This window comes from Sus scrofa, chromosome 3 (genome assembly GCF_054392235.1).
Source record: "Sus scrofa isolate SSC_HxYL_T2T_F1_AM1 chromosome 3, Sscrofa_HxYL_maternal_Yorkshire_Landrace_v2.0, whole genome shotgun sequence".
NCBI lineage: Eukaryota > Metazoa > Chordata > Mammalia > Artiodactyla > Suidae > Sus > Sus scrofa.
The window spans coordinates 115,059,736-115,080,983 of record NC_139385.1 but is presented as its reverse complement, the minus strand read 5'-3'; the positions used below and the strand labels follow the sequence as shown (position 1 = coordinate 115,080,983).

The 21,248-nt window shown below is 35.8% G+C and overlaps 1 protein-coding gene across 7 annotated transcripts in view; it reads right to left on the bottom strand.

Annotated features, from left to right (window-relative positions):
• The window catches only part of PRKD3 (protein kinase D3), a 104,076-nt gene that overhangs the window by 74,909 nt on the left and 7,919 nt on the right, over window positions 1–21,248 (bottom strand). For all 7 annotated transcript variants that reach the window (XR_014842246.1, XM_013996210.3, XM_085019567.1 and 4 more), the window contains exon 2: window positions 18,951–19,897. Coding sequence is in view for 6 of the 7 variants with exons in the window: in XM_013996210.3 (XP_013851664.1) it covers window positions 18,951–19,238 (288 nt within the window). In the remaining variant the exon portion in view is untranslated. The remainder of the gene's footprint in view (window positions 1–18,950; window positions 19,898–21,248) is intronic.

Below are 21,248 nucleotides of genomic sequence, written 5' to 3'. Positions count from 1 at the left end.
ATTATTTGCAGTATGTTTTTAGCAGTAAAAGCAGGTAGAATGTGATATTTAACAAATGTCTACTTTGTATAAGGCATTTGGGGGGGATAGAAAAAGGAAGAAACAGCACAAATCTCAATGTAAGGTGAATGTTGGAAGCATTTCAACTCTTCAAAAAAAAAAAAAAGGAAGCTAACTTTCTGGCTTAAGTTAAAGACAACAACAACAAAAGAAACTCCACCCAGTCCACCCTCAGGATGTGTCATGAAACTGGACTGAATTCAAAAACTGACCATTTTTGGTCACATCCAAGTTTTAAGCAGAGCTCAACGATAAATGATTTGTTGGTTACAGAGATATACTCTTGGGGAGGGGAAATCTCAGTGTACATGTTTCTATTATCTGTGTTACTTAGAATTTGATCCAGTTTTTAACTTTCATAAGCCTGGAATTTGGCTTTAAAATTTTTAACTTTTATAAGCCCAACTGTTCTTTATTTCTGAGGTTTTACCATACCCTCATCTAAACTGGAAACACCAATTTCATTTTCCCCCTAATTGAACACAAAATACTTAAACCTGTATTTATTACTATTATTTTCCCCACATGCCTCTTCACTAACATTTTTGGAAAATATATTTTTGTATCAATTGTCCAAATACTTAGAGATCAGTGTTTTTCTTACCAATATGAGGTCTTTACGGAAAAAAGATATTAACCTTATATAAAACTTGTTTTAGTATTTCCCCAATCTTATGTTTTTATTATTCTTAAATACATAAACATTACATTTTAGAATATTCAAATCTGCAAACTGTTCTTTTCCTTTTTTGATATTATGATTTTTATTTTTTTCTTTTTCCTTTGTTTTCTTTTACTGTTCTGAAAGTGAGATACCTACTCTCTATAAATTTGATGAATATTCAATTACACTTTATTCTATTTTTTCCTTTGATTTGAATTCTCATATGTAACCTTTAATTCCTCTGAAATTTATCTTGGTACCAAGTATTAAGTTGAGGACTATGTTAATATCCTCAACTGCTTAACTAGTTTTCTAAACTCAACCTTCTGGAAAATGAGTCCCTTTTATTTCTCATGCCTTCCTTGGCATGTACCTAAAATGTACCATGGCTCTATTACCGTTTTAGTAGTATTTGCTTTTAGTTATTGTAGTTTTTCTCTCCCCTTTCTTAGTCATTAGATATTTAATTTAATGCTTTTTTACTACTTTTTCTCCCAGATAAATTTTAGGAAAACAATATGAAGGTAAAAAGAATCAAAAAAAAATTTGAATGGAAAAAATAATTTAAGAAGTAAAAATTATACTTGAAGGAACAGGATAATACATTTATTTCACAAAAATTTTAAACTTTATTTAGGAATTCCCACTGTGGCACAGCAGGTTAAGAATCTCACTGCAGTGGCTCAGGTTGCTTTGGAGGCATGGGTTCAGTCCCCGGCCTGGCCCAGTGGGTTAAAGGATCCAGTCCCTGGCCTGGGAACTTCCATATACTGTGAGTATGGCCCTAAAAAGATCCCCCCCCAAAAAAAGACCCATACAACCACCTTATCCCCTGAGGAATGTAATATTGTAAAATGGAAGTCACAGGTTTTCAGGAGTTAAGAGACTACACGTGAAACTAACACATACAGCCAAGAACAGAAGATTAAATAAATCACAAAACTCATACACAATTAACCTCCAATTTTCAGAATCAATAAAAAGGAGTATCAGTAAAGCTAACAAAAAATAGTAATTTACCCACACAGATCAAGGAAGGAATCAGCTAGCTGTCTTCTACACTGTAGAAAATATGACAGAAATGTATATTCTATAAAGCACAAACCCAAAAGTTAACATAAACTTAACTGGCAGGTAGCTTTCATTTATTTCTAAATCATCACTAATTACCAATAAGCTCTCAAAAAGAAAAGGATCCCGCAAGTACAGTTAAAGTTTTGTTGTTTACTTGTTTAGTTTAGAAGCCAGTAAGATCAAACTAATAAGTAATATTCTTAACATTTACTGTATGATCACTATATGCTGGGTGCTGGGCTAAGTATTTTATAAATATATCATTTAATATACATACACATAGAAACACACACACAACCATGAAATGAGCACTATTTTTTTCTTAAATGAGTACTATTTTAAACCTTATTTTCTATATAAGAAACCAGGGTTTCCCAACTAGTAAGTGGTAGAGACAAACTCAAACATAACTGACCCCAAAACTTAATTTTTAACTACTATACTGTAATGCTTTGTGTGGATTATTTTATTTACTCAATCAAGAAATATTTGTTGAGGAGTGCCCACTGTGGCTCAGCAGGTTAAAGACCCAATGTCTCTGTGAAGATATAGGTTCTACCCATGTCCTTGTTAGGTAGTTAAGGATCTGATGTTGCCATAAGCTGCTGTGTAGGTCACAGATATGGCTCAGGTCCAGTGCTGCTATGGCTGTGGTGTAGGCCCCAAGGCTGTAGCTCCAATTCAACTCCTGGCCTAGAGAACTTCCATGTGCTACAGGTACAGCCGTAAAAAAAAAGAAAAAAAATTTGTTGACCACCTGTTATGGACATGATACCTGACCTCACAGAGCTTACAGATTTATGGTAGATACTTTTTTTTTTTTTTTTTTGCTGTGCCCATAGCATGTCAAAGTTCCTGGGTCAGAGAGCAAACTCGCACCACAGCAGCAACCCCACCACTGCAGTGACAACACTGGATCCTTAACCTTCTGTGCTGCAAGAGAACTCCTATGATGGATAATTTTAAGCAAAGGGACAATTACAACCAATACTATGAAAAATAAAATACAAGCTGCATAGGATACCAGTACCTAACCTGGACTGAAGAGGTCAGAAAAAGAATTCCTGAAGGTATAAGCAGAGGATGTGGTAGGGGAAGGGTGTTTCAGGGAAAGGAACAGCAGGCACAAAGGCCTAGTAATGAGATAGAATATGGCATGCATGGAACTTAGGAAGGAATCTGGACCAGAGATATGCCTCTGGGAATCACTGGCATATTTTTATAAGTATTCTTGCAAAAATACCTTACATAAATAATCACGTATTTCTGTCACCTGCTCATTGCCAGCAACCAAAAATGTTTGTCTAGTTAATTGTAGGGAAGTGGGGAGAACAGAAATCACCATTAATTTCTTGAATAACTAGGTCCAGCTCATTTAAAATTCAGGGCACTGCTAGGAAGCAGAAGCACAGAGCTTTATTCATTTGACCATGATAAAAATGAAGAGTCCATATGTGCATAAGTAGACTGGTTTCTGCTCTCTCTTAAAGGCATCTTGCTTTATTCATGCTACAAGTTATCAAGTAGCAGCAGGGCACTATTCTAGCAGCAGAAGTTTATTCCCCCAGGTGAAGGACTACAGTTGTGATAATAAAAAATAAAGAGAAGGGTTTAAAACAAGCCTTTATAACTTCCCAAGATGATAGTTCTTTCTTTTTACCATTTCTGTACCTTCATTTCAGGACTTTTAGTGACTTTTAGTAATTTGACATTCACTCATCTTCTCTTCTCTTCTCTTTTTCTAGAGTACAAATCATTAGCGGCGGGGAATCTTTTACCTTGATAGGCTTCATAGTATCCAGCACTGTGACTGAAGAGAATAAGTATACCACAAATATTTGTTCAACTGCATGAAGTCATTAACAGATAAAGGCACCCAGGAAAGGGGTAACTGTTATCACACTATTATTTAGCTCTCTGTAAACTGCCAAGTAGAAGAAATGAAACTACTAACTTTTAATATAAAAATTTCAACTATCATATCAACCTATAATCTGATGCAGACCTTATTCAATTTCTGAATTACAAGATGCTTTAAAAATTTATTATTGTTACTTCCCTTTTGGCCTATAATTTAACCACATAACACTGTCATTGCTACACTCTAGTTTGAACCTCGGCCTCGAAACTTCCAAGTGCCATAGGTGTGCCAATCAAAATTTTTTTAAAAAAGAAAAAAATACATATTATTGTATTTTCTATGTGTGGAAAACAGTGGCGAGCTCATACAACAAAATATGCTGTCTAAATATTTGCAAAAAAAAACTTCAGATTATTACTTAGGTGATCATTTATGCCTGTCAATTAGAGGCGTTTTTGTTTCTGTTTTTCTTTTTCAGCTGACAGAAAGATGGCATAGTTGCAGCAACACCAGACTCTTAACCCAGTGTACCACAGCAGGAACTCCTAGAGTAAAAGTTCTTGATTCTGATTGCTCATTAGAACTATAGATAGAGCATTTTATTAACTCTTTACTCCCAAAGAGCATGACTTCACTGCTCTGGGAAAAGGACTCTTTTGGTTGTTCTCAGGTGCAGCCAGGGTTGAAAACCACTGTTTCAAAGTAAGTCACATTTAAGTTGCACATAAGCTTACAACCACATGCATGAACCTTATAAACATGTAAGAAACTTGGTCCTTCACAACACTGTAACCTGGTGGTAGAATATTTTTGAAAATTTAACTATTTTTGCGTATATATGACACACTTTGAAAATTTTGATCCTAAACAAAAAAATTAAAAAGTTGGTCATAAGGAAATGCTTACTGAGGGTAATCAGAAAATCTTCCTGTGTACTGTTTAAAAATAGATTGTACTGGATAAGATTTTATAAGAAAAAGACACAAACATTGAAGTAAATTCTGCATTTGTCCAAGTATGTGTTATTACCATGTTCATTTGCTTGTAACAAACTGACCAACTTATCAAAAATTACTGAATCATAGAAAACTTTGACAAGGAGTTTGGTTCACACTCTAACCTATTTCCAACAGTAGGCTGGGATTGAAAATGGTTTTAAAATAGTGCATTAGCTCAGATGTGGTCATGGCACAACCTGGATGCAATTCATATGCAGCCTTCTTACTACACTACACATTTCAAGTGAAAGTCTGGATTAGAGAGAAAGAAGATTAGAAGGAAAGCAAAGAACATGTTTAGAATTTTGGAAAGGGTAGTGAAAATGACACAGGAAAAGACTAAAAGTGTCAATGAATACAAAAAGTCTCAAAAGTTGAAGAAACTATGACCTCAAGAACAAGCTTTACAAACCCCAGCAACAAAATAGAAAGAAAACTACAATAAGGCAAGTGATACTCTAATTGCTGAAAACTAAGAAGAGAAAAACCTAAATGAAGGCAGAAAAAGGACATACTGCATACAATTCAGATCTAACACAAAGTAATGAAGAGTACTGAAAATGTAAAATACATGTTTACAAAAGATCACTTTTCTCAATTTTAATTTTTTAAAAACAATGCACTGTTAAAAGCAAGAAAAACAATATGCTGTGTGATCTGTAACAAAGGTCAATCCTCATTATTTGCAGATTCTGTATCTGTGAAATGTGTCTACTTGCTAAGATTTATTTGCAATTCCCAAATCAACACTTTCTGTGTTTTTGCAGTCATTTGCACACACAGAGAAGGTGGAAAAACTGGTCATTCTGTGCATGTTCCCAGCTGAAACTGAACAAGATGATGCTCTGCCTTCTTGTTTCATCAATCACAGTGTAATATGCATGTCCTTTTCACGGTCTATTTGGTGCCACATGTTCTGAATTTGGGGGCTTTTTCATGGTAATTTCTCTGTTTAAAATGGCTCCCAAGCAGGGGAAGGGATGGACTGGGGGTCTGGAATGGAAAGGTTCTAAAATTAGGTTAAGGTGATAGTTGTACAACTATAAATATAATAAAATTCACTGAATTAAAAAAATGGCTCCCAAGCATAGTGCTTATATGTTGTCTAATGTTTCTAAGTACAAGAAGGCTAGGAGAAAATATGTGTTAGATTAAGCTTCATTCAGGCATAAATTACAGTGCTTCTGGCCATGATATCAATGTTAATGAATCAATAATACATATTAAATAAGGTGTCCTTAAGCAGAAGCACAGGGAAAACAAGATTATGCATTTATTGGTTGATGAAAATGTGACCTGATGCTCACAGGAACTTAACCCTGTATCTCCCCTAGGAGCAATGGTTCAGTATTCACCATTCAGCATTTGAGGTCACTTAATAGAACGTAACAATCACAAATAATGAGAATCGACTCCATGCAGAAATAAAGTGTATGAAACACTAATACAAATGACAATAGAAAGAAAATAGAAACATACTGTCCTAAGGTATAGATTTCATTATACAGTGGTATGATACTGTTTAAAGACAGTCTATGATAAGATATAGATGCATATTATATAAACCAGAGCAAGGATTAGCAAATATTTTCTATAAAAGGCTGGAAAGTAATATTTTAGGTTTGGTGGCCCAAACAGTTTTTGTCACAGCTACTTAACTCTGCTATTGTTTTTGCTGTTTTTTGTTGTTGTTGTTTTGTTTTGTTTGTCTTTTTGCCTTTTAGGGCCACATCTGTGGCATATGGAGGTTCCCAGGCTAGGGGTCCAATCGGAGCTACAGCTGCTGGCCTACTACACCACAGCCACAGCAACTCGGGATCTGAGCCGTGTCTGCGACCTACACCACAGCTCGTGGCAATGCCAGATCCTTAACCCACTGAGCGAGGCCAGGGATTGAACCTGCATCTTCATGGATGCTAGTCAGGTTTGCTAACTGCTGCAAACCTGAACTCCAGCTCTGCTATTGTAGAATAAAAGTAACCAAAGGCAATAATGAATAAGCATGTTGTGCGCTAATAAAAACTCTACTAACAAGAGATGACAGGTCAGACCTGGCCCTCAGACATAGTTTGCTGACCCCCACACTAAAGGAGTTGCTAAAAGATATTTTTATTTTTATTTTTTTGCTTTTTAGGGCCACACACAGTATATGGAAGTTCCCAGGCTAGGGGTAAAATCAGAGCTACAGCTGCCAGCCTACACCACAGGTACAGTAACAAGGAATCTTAGCCACATCTGTGACCTACACCACAACTCATGGCAATGCCACATCCCCAACCCACTGAGTGGGGCCAGGGATTGAACCTGCATCCTCATGGATACTGGCTGGATTCGTTTCTGCTGAGTCATAACAGGAACTCCCTAAAAGATATTTTTTAAAGAGTATAATAAACCAATAGTGGAGGTAAAATGGAGTTATAGAACATAATTCAAAAGAAGGCAGAAAAAAAGAGAAAATGACTGAAGACCTGAAGAAAAAAATAGAAAACAACTTAAATGGATCTATATTAAAGCTTGTGTTAAATATAAATGGTCTAAACACTTAAAAGCAGAAATTGACAGATTAAATTTAAAAACCATGACCCAACCACATGAACTCTACAAAAAACAAGATACAAGAGAAGTTATAAGCAAGAACGTGTAAAAAGATACCACAATGCAAACACTAATTAAAAAACAAAGAAGCCAGAATGGTTATATTAATCAAAGCTGAGTTCAAAGCAAGATATATTATCAGAGATAAAGAAGAAAAGTTATATTGAAAAAGGGATCAAAGGATCAATATATGAAAGACTAAAAATCCCAAATGTGCTTGCAAATAACAGAGCTTTCAAAAACATAAAGCAAAAATTAGTCAAAACTGAAAGGAGAAACAGACAAATCTAAAGTTATAGTTTGGAGATTTCAATACTCCTTTCTTAGTAGATGACAGAACAACTAAAACGAGAAGATACAGAAAACACAAACAACCTACTTTACCTAATTAATACTCATAGAAAACTCCAAAAAAGCAGAATATACATTCTTTTAAAAATTGCAAAATGTCACATATAGAATATATTGAAGAGCAAAATCCTATACCAAAAAAAACCCCAAATCTCAATAAATTATATAGGTTTATATTATATAAAGTATATTCTCGAGCCCAAATTAAAATAAAGCTAGTAACTGAAAAACTTCCAAACTCTTCCAAATTAAACAATTTATGGATCAAAGAAGAAATCACAAGAGAAATCAGGAAATAATGTGAATAGAATGAATATGAAAACATCAAAGTCTGGAGTGTATCTGAGGTAGTGCTTAGAGGGAAACATACTTGACTTACATCAAGGAAAAGAAAGACTCAAATCAATGACCTAAGCTTCCACCTTAAGAAACTGAAAAAATTAAAGCTAGTTAAATCCAAAGGAGGTAGAAAAAAGGGGGAAAAAATGATAATAAAGAAAATCAATAAAAACCAAAAACTAGTTCACTGAAAATAAAGTTGATAAAAATCTCTATGAGAAAGAACAAGGAGTGAGGAGGGGAAGAAAGGCAGAAATTATTGATATCAGGAACGAAACTGTCTCTATCACCAGAGATTCTATAGACTTTAAAGGATAATAAAAGAACATAATGCATAATTTTTGCCAATGGATTTTGACAACATGGATGAAATGAGAAATTACCTTTAAAGATGCAAATTACCAAAGTCCACTCACAAAGAAATAACCTTTACAGCTCTACGTCCATTAAAGAACAGGAACTGGGTTTAAAACCTCCTCATAAAGAAATTTCCAGGCCCATTAGTGAATGAAGATGGCTTCACTGGTGAATTCTATTAAACATTTCAGGAAGCAATATCAATTTTACATAAATTTATTCAGAAAACAGAAGATGGGGAAATAATTCCAAACTCATTTTGCAAGGCCAACATTACCTTGATACCAAAACTACACAAAGACAACAGAAGAAAAAAACCAAAGGCCAATATTCCTCATGATCTTGCACAGAAAAAAATCTTTAGAAAATATAGGTAAATTGAATCAAACAAAATATAAAAAGGTAATATATAATGATCAAAAGAATTCATTCTAGAAATGCAAGGCTAGTTTAACATTTCAAAGTAAATGGAAATAACTCATCATATTAACAGGATAAAATAGAAAAAGTATTAATGAAGAAAAAGTATTAAAGTTCACAATCATTAAAAAAAAATCTCTGTCAATTAAGAATAGAGAGGAACTTCTTCAACCTGATGAAAAACATCAAAAAAACTTTATATAATACTTAATGGTAAAAGACTAAATGATTTTACTTCTAAGATTGGGAATAAGACACAAATGTCCTCTCTTACCACTTCTTTTCAATACTGTATTGGAGGGTCCAGCCTCCACTACGAAACAAGAAAAAGAAATACTGTAAGGCAAAACATAAAACTATCTTTAATTACAAAAAAATCATCTATATAGAGAATTGTAAAGAAACTTTAAAAGTTACTAGAACTAGTACGTCAGTTTAGCAAGGTTGCAGGATACGGTGTTAATGTACAAAAATCAATTGTATTTCTATATGTTAAAATGAAAAATCAGAAACCAGAAATTAAAAAAAAAAAACATTGACAACTGCATCAGAAACATGAAACACAGACAAAAGATGCATGTAATTTCAGTAAGTTTTTTTTTGTAGACATCACCAAGCTGATTTTTATAATTATATGGAGATGCAAAGGATGCAGATTGGACTAAACAATTTTGAAAAAAAAAAAAGTCGGAGGACTTACACATCTGACTTCATGTCTTTACAAAACTAACGAATTCAAGATAGCGTGGAATTAGTTTAAGGATATACACATAGGTCAACAGAGCAGAACAGTGTTGAGAAAGAGCTAAGATCTATGTGGTTAACTGATTTATAACAAAGGTACTAAAGTAATTCAATATGCGAAGAACAGTCTTTTCAACAGTCTTGGGAAAATGTGACGTCTTACATGAAGCAATGAAGTTTGATGCTTAACTCACTATATACAAAAATGTTAAAGTCCTAAACCCCAGTATCTGTGTTTGCAGACAATCAAATTAGGATGGAGGTGAGTTTCCATGTGGCTCAGCAGTTAATAAACCCAACTAGTACCCATGAAGATATGGGTTTGATCCCTGGCCTCGCTCAGTGGGTTAAGGATCCAGTGTTGCCATGAGCTGTGGTATAGGTTGCAGACGCAGCTCTGGCTCTGGAGTAGTCTGGCGGCTACAGCTCTGATTTGACACCTAGCCTGGGAACCTCCATATGCCACGCATACAGCCCTAAAAACACACACACACACACACAAATTAGGATGTGGTCATTAAGGTAGGCTCTAACTGAACATAACTGTGTCCTTGTGAAAAAGGGAAATTTCTACACAGAGTCAGTAACTTATAGTGAAGACAGGGACAACACCATATACAAGCCAAGGAATACCTGAGGCCACCAGAAGCCGGGAGAGGGGAATGAAACAGATTCTTGCTCACTGTCTTCGGAAAGAACCAACCCTACTGATACCTAGACTGAACATGTCTAGCCTCAAGAACTTTCAGAAAATAAATGTGTTGTTTAAACCATATAACAGTGGTACTTTCAGACAGCACTCCCACAAAACTAATACATAAATCATAGACATAAAAGAACTAAAATTGGAACTTCAAAAAAAAACACAGGACAAAATCTTTCTCATCTTTATTTAGGCAAATTTTTAAAAAACATGAAACAAAAGCACTATCCATAAAGGAAAAAATTAACTACACTTCATCAATATTAAGAAACTTTGGCTCTCCAAATAACACAGGTAAGAGAATGAAGAGTAGAATATAGTATATCTGAAAGTACATAAGCTAACTTATATAATATAGACTTATAGCCAAAAACTGTTGTAAGAGGCAAAGTAGGTCATTATATAATAAAGGGGTCAATCCAATAAGAGGATATACATTTGTAAATATTTATGTACCCAAGATAGACATAATAGATAAAGCATCGTTAAAAACCTGAAAAGAGGGGAGTTCTCATCGTGGCTCAGTGAATAACGAATCCGACTAGGAACCATGAGGTTGTGGGTCCAATCCTTGGCCTTGCTCAGTGGGTTAAGGATCTGGCATTGCCGTGAGCTCTGGCGTAGGTTGCAGACGCGGCTCAGATCCTGAGTTGCTGTGGCTCTGGTATAGGCTGTCGTCTACAGCTCTGATAAGACCCCTAGCCTGGGAACCTCCACATGCAGTGGGAGCGGCCCTAGAAAAGTCAAAAAAACCTGAAAAGAGAAAGAGGGAGTAATACAGTAATATAGGGATTTTAATACCCCATTTTCAAAATTTTCAGAAAATTAGTAGAGAACAATGAATCTAAGCTACACATTAGACCAGACAATTAACAGACATTTACAGAAGATGACAGACAAAAGTAGATAAAGGCACCTTCTTCACAAGCACACACAGGACACTCTCCAGGACAGATCATACATTAGGTCATAAGACAAGTTGTAAGTCTTAATAAATTTAAGACAAATTATATAAGCATCATCTTTTCTTAACTACAAATCAATTACAAGGCAAGAAAACTGGAAAATTCACAAATATGTTAAACAAAATGCAACTGAACAACCAATGGGTCAAAGTGAAATCAAAAGAGAAACAAACAAAAAATATCTTGCGACAAATGAAAATGGAAACTGGAGTTCCCATTGTGGTGCAATAGAAACGAATCTGACAAGTGGCCATGAGGGTGCAAGTTCAATGCCTGGCCTTGTTCAGTGGGTTAAGGATCCAGTGTTGCTGTGGTGCAGGTCACAGACATAGCTCGGATTTCTGTGCTGAGGCATAGGCCAGTGGCTACAGCTCTGATTCAACCCCTAATCTGAGAACCTCCATTTGCTGCAGGTGTGGCCCTAAAAAAATTTACAGGACGCAGCAAAAGCAGTTCCAAGAGGGATGTTCATAGCAATAAATATCTATATTAAGGGGGAAAAAGATCTCAAATAAACAACCTAACTCTATACCTCAAGAAACTATAAAAAAAAAAAATAGTAGAAGGAAAAATGTAACAAATGTAGTGGAAATAAATGAAACAGAGACTAAAAAGACAGCAGAAAAAAATGAAATAGCTGGTTTTTTTTTTGAAAAGATAAGCTAGACAAACCTTTAAGTAGCCTGACCAAGAGAAAAAAAAGAGAAGACTCAAATAAATAAAATTACGAATGAAAAAGGAGACATTACAACTGACATTACATTACATAAATACAAAGAATCACAAGAGACTATGAACAATTACATACCAACAAACTGGACACAGGAAATGAATAAATTCCTAGAAATATACCATCTACCAATCCTGAATCATGAAGAAAAAGAAAATCTGAATCAATCAATTAATAACCTCTCAACAAATAAAAGCTCAGAACCAGATGGCTTTACTGCTAAATTCTACCAAACATTTAAATAAGAATACCAATACTTTTCAAATTTTTCCAAAAAACAGAAGAGGAGGGAGCACTTCCAAACTCACTTAACAAGGCCAGCATGATCCTGATAATAAAGCCAGACAAGGACACTACAAGAAAAGAAAATTACAGCCTAACATCCCCAATGAACATAAATGAAAATATCCTCAACAAAATATTAGCGAACTGAAACCAATGACACATTAAAAGAATCATACACATAATCAAGTGGCATTTATTCCAGGGAGGCAAAGGCATTTCAACATACACATATCAATAAATGTGATACACCACATTAACAACATGAAAGATAAAAATCACATGATCATCTCTATAAATGTGGAAAGAGCATCTGATCAAATTCACCATCTACTTATGATAAAAACTCTCAAAAAAGTAAGTGTAGAAGGAATGTACCTCAACATAATAAAGACCATGTATTCATAAGCCCACAGCTAACATCATACTCATTGGTAAAAAGCTGAAGACTTTTCCTCTAAGATCAGGAACAAGACAGGATGCCTACTCTCACCACCTTTATTCAACATAGTACTGGAAGTCCTAGTGAGAGCAGTTAGGCAAGAAAAAGAAATAAAAGACATAAAAATTAGAAAGGAAAAAGCAGAACTGTCTATTTACAGACGGCATATTATATATAGGAAAACCCTAAAGACACCCCCCCCGGAACAATGTTAGGATTAATTTTAGTTGAGTTGCAGGATACAAAATTGACATACAAATAATATACAATATACAAAACATACAATATACAAAAAATCAGCTGCATTTCTAATACTAATAACAAAGAGAAATTAAGAAATAATCTCAGGGAGTTCCTATGGGGTGCAGTGGAAATGAATCGACTAGGAACCATGAGGTTGTGAAGTCAATCCCTGGCTTTGCTCAGTGGGTTAAGGAGGCAGCATTCTGTGGCTGTGGTGTAGGCCAGCAGCTGTATCTCTGATTGGACCCCTAGGCTGGGAACCTCCATAAGCTGCGGGTGCAGCCCTAAAAAGCAAAAAAACAAAAACAACAACAACAAAAAAAACTGTAAGAAAAAAAGAAACAATTTCACGTGCAATTGCATCAAAAAGAATAAAATACCTAAAACCAAATTTAACCAAGGAGGTAAAAGACACTGAAAACTATTAGACACTGACGAAAGAAGCTATAAAAGACACAAATAAATGAAAAGCTATTCTATGTTCACTGACTTGAAGAATTAATATTGTTAAAATGCCCATACTACCCAAAGATTCAATCTAATTCCTATCAAAATACCAATGGTATTTTTCACAAAAATAAAAAAAACAATCTTAAAATTTGTATGAAATAAGAGTTCCCATTGTGGCTCAGTGGTTAACAAACCTGACTAGTACCCATGAGGTTGCAGGTTTAATCCCTGGTCTTGCTCAGTGGGTTAAAGATTTGGCGTTGCCGTGAGCTGTGGTGAAGGTCACAGATGCGGCCTGGATCCCGAGTTGCTGTGGCTGTGGCATAAGCCAGCGGCTACAGCTCTGATTCGAACCCTAGCCTGGGACCTCCATATGCCACAGGTGCAGCCCTAAAAAGACAAAAGACCAAAAAAAAAAAAAAAAAAAAAAAAAAAATTGTATGAAACAATAAAAGACCCCAAATAGTCAAAGCAATCTTAAGAACAAAGCTGGAGGCATTATACCTCTGATTTCAAACTATACTTCAAAGCTATAGTAATCACTTGGATAAAAACAGACACATAAATCAATGAAACAGAACAAAACCCAGAAAAAAAAAAAACTGCATATATGGTCAATTAATATACAACAAAGGAGCCAAGAATACACAATGGGAAAGGATAGTTCCTTCAACAAATGATGATAGGAAAACTGGACAGCCACATGCAGAAGAAACAACTCATCTTATATTATACACAAAAAATCAAGAAAGTGGACTACGAACTTGAACACAAGACCTGAAACCATAAAATTCTTAGAAGAAAACATAGGAATTCAAGCTCCTTGGCAATGTCTTGGCAATGATCTTTTGGATTTGACACCAAAAATACAGGTAAGAAAAGCAAAAATAAAAAAAGTGTGACTAAATCAAACTAAAAGCTTCTCTGCAGCAAAATAAACCATTAAAAAATGAAAAGGAAACCTACAGAATTGGAGAAAATACTTGCAAATCTTATATCTGATAAAGGGTTAATATCCAAACTATATAAAGAATTTCATACAACTCAATAGCAAAAACAAAACCAACAAAAGACCCACCGTATCAATTTGATCAAAAAATGAGCAGAGGAGGAGTTCCCGTCATGGCTCAGTGGTTAACAAACCCGACTAAGATCCATGAGGACATGGGTTCAATCCCTGGCCTCACTCAGTGGGTTAAGGATCCAGCGTTGAACTGTGGTGTAGGTCGCATACACGCTTGGATCTGGCGTGGCTGTGGCTATCTGGCAGCTATAGCTCTGATTCGACCTCTAGCCTGGGGGTATTCAAATGCTGCGGGTGCAGCCCTAAAAAGACCAAAAAAAAAAAAAAAAAGAAAAAGAAAATGAGCAGAGGAATTTAATAGACATTTTTCCAAAAAAGACATACAAATCGCCAACAGGTTTATGAAAAGGTGCTCAACATCAATATTCATCAGGAAAATGCAAATCAAAATCATAATGACATATCACCTCACACCTGTTAGAATGCCTCTTGTCAAATGGATAATAAGTGTTGACAAATATGTAGAGAAATGGGAAATCTTGTTCACTGTTGGTGGGAATGTAAACTGGTGCTGATACTATGGGAACCGGATGGAGGTTCCTCAAAAAATTAAAAATAGAACTACCATGTAATCCAGCAGTTCCAATTGTGGGTATATAGTCGAAGGATATGAAATCACTATCTTGAATGAAATCTGCACCCTCATGTTAGTGAAACATTATTTACAACAGCCAAGACATGGAAACAACCTATGTGTCCATCAACAGACAAATGGATAGACAATGTGATGTGTAAATACATACACACACAAACAAAATGAAATGTTCAGCCATTGAAAAGTGGGAAGTTGCTCAGTGGGTTAAGGATCCGCTGCTGCCGTGAGCTGTGGTGTAGGTTGCAGACGCAGCTCAGATCCCTTGCTGCTGTGGCTCTGGCATAGGCCAGCGGCTACAGCTCTGATTCGACCCCAGCCTGGGAAGCTCCATATGCCGCGGGTGTGGCCCTAAAAAGGCAAAAGACAAAAGGGGGGGGGGGTCCTTACCATTTACAACAATATGGATGGCCCTTGAGGGCATTATGCTGAGTGAGATAAGTCAAGAAGAGAAAGACATTTATTGTATGACTTCACTTACATGTGGAATCTAGAAAAACCAGAGCTGGTGGTTACTAAAGACAGGGTAGATGGTGGGGAAATGGGTGAAGGTGGTCAAAGGGTACCAGTTTTGTACCTAAGGTGGTACTTAGTTTCAAGTTCTAGCAATGTACAGCATGATGACTATAGGTAAAATATTTCACATCTGAAAGTTAAGAGAATAGACAGCTTAAAAGTTACCAATACAAGAAAAAGATTAACTACGTGAGATGCACCAAAAATTGTTTTGAGGATGAAGTAGAAAGTGTGTGTGGGAGTTCCCTTCATGGCTCAGCAGTTAATGAACCTGACTAGGATCCATGAGGATTCGGGTTTGATCCCTGGCCTCGCTCAGTGGTTTAAGAATCCGGAGTTGCTGTGAGCTGTGGTGTAGGTCACAGACGCAGCTCAGAACCCATGCCAGCAGCTGTAGCTCCAATTTTACCCCTGGCCTGATAACCTCCACATGTGGCAGGTGCAGCCCTAAAAAAAAAAGCAAAAAGCAAAAAAAAAAGAAAAGTGTGTGTGGAACTCCTGACACAGAGTAGGCACTCAATAAATATTGTCAATTATAATTTTCCTCCTCCCCCTCCTATATCTTTGCTCATCCAGGTTCTTTCGCCTTGGAAAGTGCTCCTTACCTCTCGTATTATTGAAAAAAATTTTTATGGCCTCACATGCAGCACATGGAAGTTCACAGGCTAGTGGTCAAACTGGAGCTGCAGCTGCTGACCTATACCACAGCCATAGCAACATAGGATCCAAGCTGTGTCTGGGACCTACACCACAGCTTGTGGCAACACTGGATCCTTAACCCACTGACTGAAGCCAGGAATCAAACCTGCATCCTCACAGAGACAACACTGGGTCCTTAACCTGCTGAGCCACAACAGGAACTTATGAAATCTAATTCTTTAACTCTCAGATGAAATGGTAATTTTCATAGGAAGCCTTCTAAATCCTTTATCAACCTGAGAATACAACTTAACTTCACCTTCTAGCCTTCATGTTTTAATTCTGATGAATGTTTCCCTCATCATACTATAAGCTTTCTGAAGGAAGGGACAACATCTAGTTCATCTATTTCCTAAATTTAAGCAGTACTCTCCCTTTAGAAGGTTCAATAAGTTATTTACTGACTAAGAACAGAAATAAGAAAAGCACGTATACCCATGAGAACCCTGGGAGTTAACCTGGAGCTGTGCATGTGTGGGTAATGAAAGTAAATGATTAGCAAGCAAGAATCCCAGAAAGAACGTAAAAAGAAAAGAACGTCTGACATGGTTTTTCCATCTCTCAGATGAGTCAGGTATCCAGATAATGAAACCTCTCTATAAAAGCCCAGAATCTGAGCAGGTTCTTTTAAGTTATTTTTCCAGTTAGGACCTATGCAGGTCATCCCTTAAAACTCCTTTCTCCTTTATCTGTCTTTAGCAGTGAAGACCTAAATGATTCGGAATTTCACCGCTGGAAATTACACACTAGAAATCATCTCAGCTCAATCATTTGATAGATCTGGAAATGTAATCCAGTGAATTCAAATCACTTACACCAAATTATATAGTTAATAAACATTTGAGCTGACGTAGGTACAAACCCATTTTTCACTACACTTAAACAATAGCTAGGACTCCAGCACTTGTCCAAACAAGTGTGTAGTAAGTTTATGTCACATATTTGCTATACATTTTTGCCAAATACATTCCCGTATCACTACAATATTGATTCAAATTCAGTTCACTATCATATTTATTCTATGCTGGCTATCTCCATAATCAATAATTCTGTCTATATCTGCATTAAGTTTATCCTGAATTATCTTTTCTTGAACCATATCTTGTTTATTTCCTTGGCTTCACTCAAATTTTTCATGGATTATGATTTTTAATCTAGTTTCCCAAGAACTTGATCCATCTGACCCACTTCTTACATCTGTATTAATGAGGAAGTAACATTAATTCTAAAATAATCCTGTAGAAAATCAGTATGCCTCCATATGAGAACTAAGTAAAACTTCCAAAGATTGAAAACTGAACAGTATAGACTCTGCCAAAATATTAGTTATGAATTTCTATGGGCTCACATAAAACAAATATTAAAGTTACTAACTACTTAAGTTAAAAATCTTACCTTTAGATTAAAAACCTAGTTGCAAAAGTATTTATAAAAACCTCTGGTAACATTTGATGAAAGAGAAATTAAAAGCAAAGATACTTAAAGACACATATATGGTTCAATAGCTCTACAAAAGAAAATCTACTCTTACTTCAGGCCACGTTTAGATAGATAAGTCACTGTTAACATGCAGGAGACATGGGTTATTTTCACAAACCGAATAACATTTTCTCAACTGTTAATTTCTTCTACATCAGAAGATAATGACAGACCATATAAAGCATAAGGAACTAAAACAAAAACATTGAGACTAGGAGCGTGGGAGTTCCCGTCATGGTGTAGTGGAAACAAATCCAACTAGGAACCATGAGGTTGCAAGTTCAATCCCTGGCCTTGCTCAGCAGGTTAAGGATCCAGCGTTGCCATGAGTTGTGGTGTAGTTCGCAGACACGACTTGGATCTGGTGTTGCCATGGCTGTGGTGTAGACCAGCAGCTTTAGCTCCGATGAGACCCCTAGCCTGGGAAACTCCATGTGCCGCCGCGGTGCAGCCCTAAAAAGCAAAAAATAAAAATAAGATAAAATAAAAAATAAAGACTAGAGTGTGAATCTATGTAACTCTTACTGATAGGATTTTTTAAAACATAAAGTATACTAATTTATTTGAAACACAGGCCTGGTCCATTAAAAAGGACATGTAACCAATCCACACTACCTATATACACAATTTGATGATAAAATATAGAACATATAAGCTCATCTATCAAATCAAGATTATTAAAGATGTTTAGCTAAGACTCCTTTTAAAATGGTATAGTAGGGCAGTGGGTGGGTGGATGGGAAACAAAATCACTCTGTTTTCAAATTTTCATATATTCTAATATATGTTGAAAGCTCATTTACCTTTTTAAGAGACATAGAGTGTGGTCCTTTGGTAGTTTAGGCAAAATCAGGATCTAAAGGGAAGGAAGGGGGTCTACAAAAGGGCGGAACACAGGGCACCTAGGAAGAACAAGGTGTGGACCTGGGCTCAGCTACTGCTGTGTCCCAATTTTGGTTAGCAACCTTGATGCCTGTGCCTTCTGCCTCCCGACTGTTTTCTCTGAAAACAAATGAGATTTCTTAAGTCCCCTGACTTTACAATGAGTTTTCTGCTCTTAAAGAGACAGACTGAAAAAGCAGTATTTTAAAGCTGGGATATAGGCTCCAGTTGGTAAGACTGAAATTTCAGACCTTAGGCTTTTTAGTCTGTTAGGACTCTCCCCCAAATGCTCAGAATAAAGATATAAACCATTGATTAATCCACCTGTGTTAACTCACTGTTCCATGAATAATATATAGAAATGCCATTAGAAACAATATTAATTAGAAAAACTGTTGACATAAATAGCAGGCACAGTACCTTTTGATAAACAATGGAGCACACAAGATCCTTGACAGCAGATAAAGACAGTTCCTGGGCTTCAATGGTAATACTTTCTCGTGTAAGGCCAATTTGCAGGAGAAATGAGATTGTATGCACTGAGCCTCTGGAGTTGGTGAGTGACGGCGCACTGAAGCTTCCATTAGAGAGTCGCCCAGAGAGTCCTGTTTTAGGACTTGAACATGGAGAAGGAGCTGGAAGCACAGCAGGAAGACTTGCAGGTAATACAGACTTCTGGGCTGATGGAGGAGAATTGTTTGCAGACATCTGCCTTTCTTTAATCTTTTAAAACAGTTGTCAACTCTTTTTCAATGGTTATGAAGAGGCTTTAAAATCACAGTAGCAGAAAAATGACTGTACTTTTGGATTTAGTTGAAAGCTTCTTTATTTCCTCTTTTAAGCCACTCATGCTGATGATGGCAAGTTCTACAACTGTGAGTTGAATACACAAAACGTCCTACTTCCCTTAATATCAGTCCCATCAAAAAAGAGTCTTGTTTTTAGAGCCACAGCTAGGGATTTGGAAAAGACTTAACATCACTGAAGTATCCTCATCAAAAGAGAGTTGACATTGCTTATTTACTAAACATTTTCATCTATTTTAAGTCTATTCTTGTCTCTCTCTTTTAATTTCAGAAAATACATAATGAATAAGTTTTTCTGTCAAGATGAAATCCTCCTGGGTAAAAAATAGTAAGTGTTTAGGATTAATCTATTCAGTATTTATCCTTTGGTTCACTGAATCAATGGGATGCTTTCCCAAAGGTCCACGCCTTAAATCACCTTCTCAAATGTCCTCATTTTCATTTTGGGGCAGTTAATTTTTCCAGGATTAAGCACAAAGCTTTTTAAAATAGTATAGGCATGTTCCATTTGACGAATGAGTCCACTGAGAAAAAGTTGATGCTTTCTGAAATGTAGTCAGCCTGGAAGAAATTTTTTAAAACTTTTAATATTTTATACTCACTTGACATTACTTTAAAAATGCAAGATCCTTATACTTTTTAAAATAACTTTGCTTGTACGTTTATGATTCACCAATAAATCTTAATGGATAGCTATTTTTTGGGTCTAGCTATCAGAGCCATTTTTTCTACAGGCATTATTTCAGAGAGAGCCTCCTGCTCAAAAAAAAATTAAATTAAAATTAAAAAATAAAATAAATACCCCTTGTATCCTCACTAATAATTGAAACTTGAAGGTCAAATACTTTTATTCTACAAATATATAATGGAGTTACGACAAAAACAGAAAAAACAAATAAGAATAGTAAAAGTAACACTGTCATAGAAATAATATACCACTTGACAAAAAATGTATAACACTGTCTTAACATACACAAGAGGATTCTTTTTTATATTAAAAGTCTAATTCTGCCAAAACATGACTCCTGATTTGCTTTGTAGACATATTTCTTTCAGAAAACTAAGGAAGCAAGAGGGCATATACTAAACACAGTTATATGGCACAAAAAGAGGTACCAAACACATACTTATGACAGCAACATAGGAGAAAGTGACCTCATCATAAGAAATTTCTAAAAGTGAAAAAGAGAACACTAAGCACACTTACATTTGTATCACAGTTTTACATAAGGACCCTTTGGCTAAATGAAAGGCTCACAAGAGCTAGATCTTTCTACTTATATTCCATCTATATACCTATAAACAATTCTAATGATAAAAAAGAATGAAGCATCCAGTGCGGTTGCAGAAATGACTTTCCGAGAGTAGTTAATGGGACTAAATAAAATAGGATGAACATAACAGAAAAGCAAAAACATATAGATAACATCAGGAATGAGAAAGCTCAGGAAAAACTAAGGCTTAGAAAAAACGGCTAAGAGAGAAAAATTTTTAGAGCTACATTCAAATAAATAGTTTTTATCCCATCTTCTATTGCACAGCACTTAACATCTTGTAAATGTTTCATACACTTGATCTCATGATAATTCTTTGAAATGTGACAGGGCAAATATTATTATTGTTGCAGATAAGACAACTGAAGCACAAGCAGATAAAGTAACTTGCCCAGCATCACATGGCTATTAAGAGGTGGAGTGGGAATGAGGACCCAAGTTTCATACTTTCCAACCAAGTGCTGTCTCCACAATAACAGACTATTTCTCAAAGAGAACAAGGAACTGAGAGAATCACTGCTCAGAGAGGATGTTGTTAAGGTTGAGAGAGCACAGAGAGAAGGCAGAATTGCTCAACTTGTATTTTGCTTACCTTCTCTCAGTTTTTAAACTAAAGCTGTAGAAGAGCATTGAGAACT